Below are 7,842 nucleotides of genomic sequence, written 5' to 3'. Positions count from 1 at the left end.
CAAGGGAGAACATTAAAATTTGATCAACATAATGGGTAAAAATTTCAAGCTCACAGGTCCAGTTAAGCTTATATCCAATCAAAGAAGACACACACTATAAAAAAGATCAGTATGGACAACTTTATGTACTGCTTGTGTATCAACTCTGCTTATATTTTATTATAGAATTTTAAAACTTAGGGTGAGAATTTTTATTTAAACAGATTTTTTAAACTTCCTATTGCCTATCTTTTTGGTGTTCTGCACAATGTCATCCAGAGTGAACTACTGGTATTCTACAGATATTTCTTTTTTTTTAATATCTTTATTTTATTTTTATGTGGTGCTAAGGATCGAACCCAGTGCCTCATGCATGGTAGGCGAGCGCTCTGCCTCTGAGCCACAACCCCAGCCCCTCAACAGATATTTCTTAAATTGGAGTAAACCATTTGTAAATAGTATAAGTTTGAGACTGAAATCTAGCAAAACTTCAAAAGAATAAAACAAAGAGGTAGTTTGTAATTTTAAAAAAAGGTAGTTTGTAATTACTCAAAAAAATAAAGCAGTGTTTACCATTCTGGGAGCATTGCAAAAAAAAAATTACCTGAAATACTAGTACAATTCCTTGTAATTCTGGTTTAATAGATGGATATATAAAATATAAATATGTAACAGATATAGATAGACTATGGAAGAGGGACCCCCAAGGGCAGTAAAGGCATAGACAGAAATAAGAGAAAAAGCATGCAAATTTATATTACATACCTTGTAATTTAGTATTCATGACGTTTTTAATCACCTTGGAAATAGAAGTTACAGGAAAATAGGAATTTTTAAAAAAGAATTTTTGGCTGTAGGCCAGATGAGTGGCACACACCTATAATCCCAGCAGCTAGGGAGACTGAGGTAGGAGGATTGCAAGTTCAAAGCCAGCCTCAGCAAAAGCAAAGGCACTAAGCAACTCAGAGAGACTCTGTCTCTAAATAAAATACAAAATAGGGCTGAGGATGTGGCTCAGTGATAGAGTGCCCCTGAGTTTAATCCCTGATTAAACCTGCCCCCCCAAAAAAAGAATTTTGGCTGTATATAAGAAAATGATCAATTATGAAGTAGAGGGTGAGTTTTGTCTATTTTGAGATGAAAAAGTCATAACCAGGCTTAAGACTACATCCCTTTGGCTAGCTATTTCTTAAATTATGTCAGATTCAGCTCAGGGGTCATCTCTAGAAAACTGTTCCTGCACTAGGTCAGAATCCTTCTGTTGTAGCATTGTGAACAGAGCACTAACATAGCACTTGGAATATTTTAGGGAATACATCTTTTTAAATGTCTTTTCACCTTCCAGATTGAAGCTCCATGATCATGTATCATTTACTGTTGAATCACCAGTTCTTGACAAGAATTTGGTAATAGAACATTCTCAGGCAATGTTTTTCTTTAAACTTTCCCCTTTATAGATTTTCCTATGTCTTTATGTTGTACTTGTTTCTTTCATTATAACATCTATAATACTTAAAAACATTTTTTACATGTATGTCCTTCCTACTAAGAAATGTACTTCTTGAGGGAAACAACCTTATATTATTCATTTCCTTAATACTACCATCCAGTGCCTATCTTTCATTCATTGACTTCAACCATTTTTTGAGTAACCAGTCAGTATTCTACATTCTGAGAATGCCATGGTGAAAGAAACTCATCTTGTAATGGAAGAAGACAGATAATAAGCCAAGAAGTAGAGAAGACTATGATAATAATTATTAAAGACAAAGAAACATTGACATGTTAAATGATGGTTGAAAGTGAGGAATCATTACTTTGGATAGAATATTTAAGGACAGAGTCAAGAAGTAAAAATACTAGGTTTGTATATGTCACTAAATTAAATCTATTTACTACACCTTCAGAATGGGAGCAGAACTTGGTGATCACTGAGTCAAGCCTTCTCATTTTATATTTTAGAGAAAAAGTATGACTTTAAGGTGTTAGCAAATAATTTATCATTTTCTTGGTAGAGTGATTTAGAAACTTTTGGAATCCTTAGATCTCATTGGAATTCCCCTGAGATGTAAATAAGTCAATGGTACCTTTAAACCAAAGACTGGAAGGTGTGCTCATCAGACCTATTTTCTGCCCTGCTGAAGAATTTTTAAGAGGGAAGAAAAGATCTTTAGGAGATGAAAGTCCAGCGGGCTACAGTGATAAAAATAGAGAAGGTAATTACTACAAGGAGACTTGTTGCAACTAAGTAGAGGAGACAGGAATTACATGTTAGGTTTCAATTTTTACCCTGATTTTTCTAAGATATCCATGACAGACATTTTGAATATACTGAAAAATCTGGAAATTTTTACCTATAAGCCTGTACTCCAGGAATAGCCAGTGTTTATTCTCTTAATACAAATATTTCTCTTTTTCTTCTTCTCCTTTTTCTTCCTCTTCTTCGTCTTCCAAAATTGAGATTATATTAATTTTACATTTTTTAAATATTTGAGAAAATTAGAAAAATGAAAAGAAAAAAAGGACAACAGACACCCATGGATGTCCTCCTAAATGAGCATTTCCAGGGCGGGGGTGGTCTATGAGTGTTAAAGCTTTGACTTTTTTAAGGTATGAAACATTACAAAGTCTATAATTCATCCATAGTCAGAGTCAACTAACGTCATGAATTTGGTGTATTTTAATACTTATATTTAATTTTAAAAAGTATTATTTTGTGTTTCTTTCAATGTTCATAAATTAAATCAGAATCAGCTGAAATTATTGAACTTAAATTTATGGAACTTAACTTTTTTAACTGATAATTATGTGTTTCAGCTCTATTCATGCTAATATATAGATTTATTTTACTCATAAGCCATAAATGTTAAGCTTGATGAAGTTTCACTAAACACACACACACACACACACACACACACATTTATTTATATCCAGCACCCAAAAACTACCCTTGAATGTCTGTGTTTGAACTCTGAGTTTGATTCTTTTGCCCAACATTATGTCTATTGAAATTTATCCACTTTGTCTTGCATGACTATAATCCATTCTTTCCCATTAGCGTGGGACATTTTGTTTTCTTTAGTCAATTCAGTTTTCTAAATTTATCCATTCAATTTCTGCTGAAATTTGGGGAGTTTCCAATTTGTGAGTTATCTCAAATAGTGCTGCTATAAACATGTTTTTGTGAAAATGTTTGTGCTCTTCAGTCAGATATATGCTTAAGAGTTGAATTTCTGGATCATAGGATATGCATATATTTAGTTTTAATGATAGTGCCAAACAGTTTCCCAAAGTATTGTACTAAATTACATTGTTACCAGCAGCCAGTGAAAGTTCAATTTACTCTTTTCTTGTCAATTTTTGATGTATTCTGTCTTTTTCATTTTGGACATTATATTCTCTTTTTCATTTTGGACATCATAATATCATATAGTGGTTTAATTTGCTCCTCCTTGATAATCAACACAGTTTTCACATGTGTTTTGGCTACTTAAATATTCTCTTCTATGATACTCTTAAACTTAAACATCCTTAAACTGTTTTGCTAATGAAGTCTAAAAATATTCATGGTCTCTATCAATCTAGATAAGGAAGGACCTTAGCGATTTAAATTAATCTCATTCCCCCCACTTGGCATTTGTATGCCTTTGACTTATCTATTTTCTCATCACAGTGAAGAAATGATAGTATTTAATTCATTGGGTTGTTGTGAGAATCAAGTTAATATATGTAAAGCACTTTGAACAGTCCCTGGTGTATCTAGTATTTACTATAAACATTTAAAGGAAAATATAGGAGAAAATATTTGTGACCTGTGTTAGGCAAAGAGTTCTTAAATAGGACCTGTAAGAATAATCCATAAAATAACAAAATTGTAAATTGGACATCTCCAAAATGAAAAATGTTTTGATTTTTAATGACACTATTGAGAGAATTGAAAAGGCAAGTCATAGCCTGGGAGAAAATGTTTCTAAATCTAAGACTTGTACCTAGAATATATAAAGAATTCTCAAAACTCAGCAAAGATTTATATAGATGCATCACTGAAGAAGATATGTGAGTGGCAAATAAGCACATTAAAAGATGTTCAACATCATTATTTAATAAGGAAATGCAAATTGCAACCATAATGAAATATCTACGCATCTATTAGAATGGCTAAAATGAAACTGGTGGTACAAGTGGTGGTGGTAATACAGAGCAATTGGAATGGCTGGTGAGAAAGAAAGGTGCCACAACTCCTCTAGAAAGTAGTTTGGCAATTTCTTATAAAGTTTAACAAATACTTGCTGCATGAAAATATTGAAATAAAAACTTATGTTCAAACAAAGACCTATATGCAAGTAATAATTTTATTCCTAACTCCTTGAACTGGAAACAACCCAAATGTCTCTCATCCAAGGAAAAAGCAAACTGTGGTACATCTATAAAATAAAATATTAGTCAGCAATACAAAGAAACAAACTATTGACATATATAATAACATGGATGAAATTTACATGTACTATGCTAAGTGAAAAGCAGACTCAAAAGGCTACATGCCTTTTTATTCCATTTACAAGAAATTCTGGAAAACAAAAATTAGAAGGATAAAAAATAATCAGTGGTTACTAGCATTTAGTGAGGGATCCCAGAGACAGAATTAAGAAATTTGGAAAGGACAAGTAATGGAAGTGCTTTGTAGCTTGGTTTCAGTGTGATTAAACACTCTGTATTTGTCAAGAAGTGCGCACACAAAATGTATGTTTTACAATATGTAAATTAAAATGTTAACATAAAAAACTTTGGGTTTTATTTCTGAGTACTGTTTATTTTGTAATCTCTTTTGAAACTCCTTTTGGGCTGGGGGTGTAGTTCAGTTGTAGGGCTCTTGCCTGACATGTGCAAGGCCCTGGATTTGATTCCCAGCACCATAAAAAAGAACAAAGTTAGTGGAACTCCTGGCTTTTGTTTTTGCAGTACTGGGGATTGAATCCGGGGGTGCTCTACCACTGAATTACAGCCCCAGCCCATTTTTATCTATTCATTCATTCGTTCATTCATTTAAATATTTATATTTTAGTTATAGGTACACACAATATCTTTATTTTATTGTTATGTGGTGCTGAGGATCAAACTCAGTACCTCACGCATGGTAGGTAAGCGCTCTACCACTGAGCCACAACCCAGCCCTTATTTATTTATTTTTTATATTGAAGGCAATTTATTGATTTTTTTTACTCTAATTTGTTATATATGATAGCAGAATGCATTACAATTCATATTATACATATAGAGCACAATTTTTCATATGTGGTTGTACACAAAGTAGAGTCACACCATTCTTTTCATCATACATGTACTTAGGGTAATGATGTCCATCTCATTCCACTGTATTTCCTACCCCCATGACCCCTCCCTTCCCTGCCCTCCCCTTTGCTCTATCTAGGGTTTGACTAATCCTCCTAGGCTCTGCCCCAAACCCATTATGAATCAGCATCCTTGTATTAGAGAAAACATTCAGCATTTGGTTTTTTGAGATTGGCTGACTTCACTTAGCATTATATTCTCCAACTCCATCCATTTACCTGCAAATGCCATGATTTTATTCTCTTTTAATGCGGAATGGTACTCCATTGCGTATATATACCACATTTTCTTTATCCATTCATCAACTCATGGGCATCTAGGTTGGTTCCACAGTTCAGCTATTGTGAATTGTGTTGCTATAAACATTGATGTGGCTGTGTCCCTGAAGTGTGCTGTTTTTAAGTCCTGTGGGTATAGACAGAGGAGTGGGATAGCTGGGTCAAATGGTGGTTCCATTTTTTTTTTTTTTTTGAGACAGGATCTCACTAAATTGAGGCTGGCTGGCCTCAAACTTCAAATCCTCCTGCTTCATCCTTTGGAGTCATAAGGATTTTAGGTGTACATCACCACGCCTGGCATTCTTTGGGGTTTGGGAATTTTTTTTTTTTTTTTTGAGAGAGAGACAGAGAAGGGAAGAAAGGAAGGGAGGGAGAGAGGAAAGAGAATCCTTTTGGTTTTATGTTATGTACTCTTGAGCTTTTCCATGTCTCATAATTTTTTTTATCATATTTTCATTTCTTTGTGTAATTGGATAAATTTCTCAGGACTATATTTTATTTCATTTATTCTTTGTTTTCAAAGACGGGTTTACTCCATTTTAAAGTTTTGAAATTTTCATTTCTAAGATTCCTCATTGGTCCTGTTTCAAATTGGACTTTTGTTGACGACTCAGAGCTCTCTTCTCTCAGAGATATTGGTCATATGGATTCATTCACTGTGCCAGAGGATAGTTTGGACTAGGTCTTGCCTTGTTTCTTTGGTTTTGGGGTTTTGCTTGTTTTTTGCAGATTGCAAACAGATCTCAGAGCCCAGCATGCTCATGGTGTTTTCATGTTGTTAATTCCTCAATGTAGACAGTTCTGAATCCAAAGAAAACCAAGGGTTGAGAGATACTATCATGAAACTGGAATTTGCTTGGGAAATAACACAAATATGGAAACAAAAGTCATGTCATATCCTTAGTGAAACTTGATTATATGTTCCCATAAAAAGATCTTCAATTAGTTTTATACTTCTTTTTTAAAAAATATTTATTTTTTAGTTGTAGATGGACACAATATCTTTATTTCATGTGGTGCTGAGGATCGAACCCAGGGCCTCACACATGCTAGGTGAGAGCTCTACCGCTGAGCCACAACCCCAGCCCAGTTTTATACTTTTTAACCCTCCTTCCCAAATCATCTATTCCTCAGTTAGATTCTATATTGCCTTCTGTGAAAGTTTCTGCAGTTTGTTTTATGCTTAGGTAGTGTCTTTCAGAACCTTAATGAAGACTTAACCAAACTATCTATAAGTACCTACTTTATTTTTTCTTCTTTCTTTATTTAATTGGATTGAATCCAAGGTGCTTACCCACTGAGCAACATCCCCAACCCTTTTTATTTTTTGAGACAGAGTCTCAGTAAGTGGCTTAGGGCCTTGCTAAATTGCTGAGGCTAGCCTTGAACTTGCAATCCTCCAGCCTCCCGAGTCTCTGTGATTACAGATGTGCACCACCATCCTCAGTATTATTCCTTATTATTTTTAATATACCAGCATTAAGATGTTTCATAGCAGGGATTATAGAAAAAAACCAAAACACTAGGATTAATTTGCTGCACAATCTTAGTTCAGTTAATTCTCTTACATGGACCTCAATTTTGCCATTTGTAAAATTAAGGAGTAAAACTGTAAATCCTATATCATAAAATTTCTATATTGTAAAATTCCCAGATTATAAAATTTCACAATTACAAAATTTGTGATATGCTAGTATTTTCTATTGCCTTCATTTAGTTTTTGACCTAGATATTTTACAGTTCCTTAAAGTGGAAATAAAAATTTTAAATATTTCTTAAATCTTAAAATCCAAGCAATTAAATACATTCTTAAAATCAGTAGTTTATGGTGAATGAATAAAAGGCAACTTTGATTTAAAAAATAAACAAATTCCTCATATTTATTCCTTTATTTTCTTTACTTGCCTCCTTATAGTGATTAATAATATGAATATATGTATTATACTGGGTATTGAATCCAGAGACTATCCCTGAGCTACATTCCCAATCCTTTAAAAAATTCTTTAAATTTTTTTAAAGTTTAAAAGCTACGGGCTGGCTTCAGACTTGTGATCCTCCTACCTCAGGTGCCAGAATCTTTGAGATTACTGGCATTTACCACCACACCCAGAGATAATATGAATCCTAGAATTCATTTAAACCTTCTTGTGTCAGAGGTCTATCAGTATTGATACCAAAGGAATAACAAAAATTTACAGATAGACTGGGAAGGGAGAAAACCAGAAAAAGGAGGAGG

The 7,842-nt window shown here is 33.6% G+C and overlaps 1 protein-coding gene across 1 annotated transcript in view; it reads left to right on the top strand.

The window, feature by feature from the left end:
* Window positions 1–2,059: 2,059 nt before the first annotated feature.
* CUNH1orf185 (chromosome unknown C1orf185 homolog) overlaps window positions 2,060–7,842 on the top strand; it is a 47,729-nt gene continuing 41,946 nt past the window's right edge. The window contains exon 1 of the mRNA XM_015484698.2: window positions 2,060–2,195. Within this exon, the coding sequence (XP_015340184.1) occupies window positions 2,060–2,195 (136 nt within the window). The remainder of the gene's footprint in view (window positions 2,196–7,842) is intronic.

The sequence above is a fragment of the Marmota marmota genome, unplaced genomic scaffold, assembly GCF_001458135.2.
Source record: "Marmota marmota marmota unplaced genomic scaffold, marMar, whole genome shotgun sequence".
Lineage (NCBI taxonomy): Eukaryota > Metazoa > Chordata > Mammalia > Rodentia > Sciuridae > Marmota > Marmota marmota.
The sequence above is the reverse complement of the archived record's forward strand: the minus strand, read 5'-3'. Positions and strand labels throughout refer to the sequence as shown.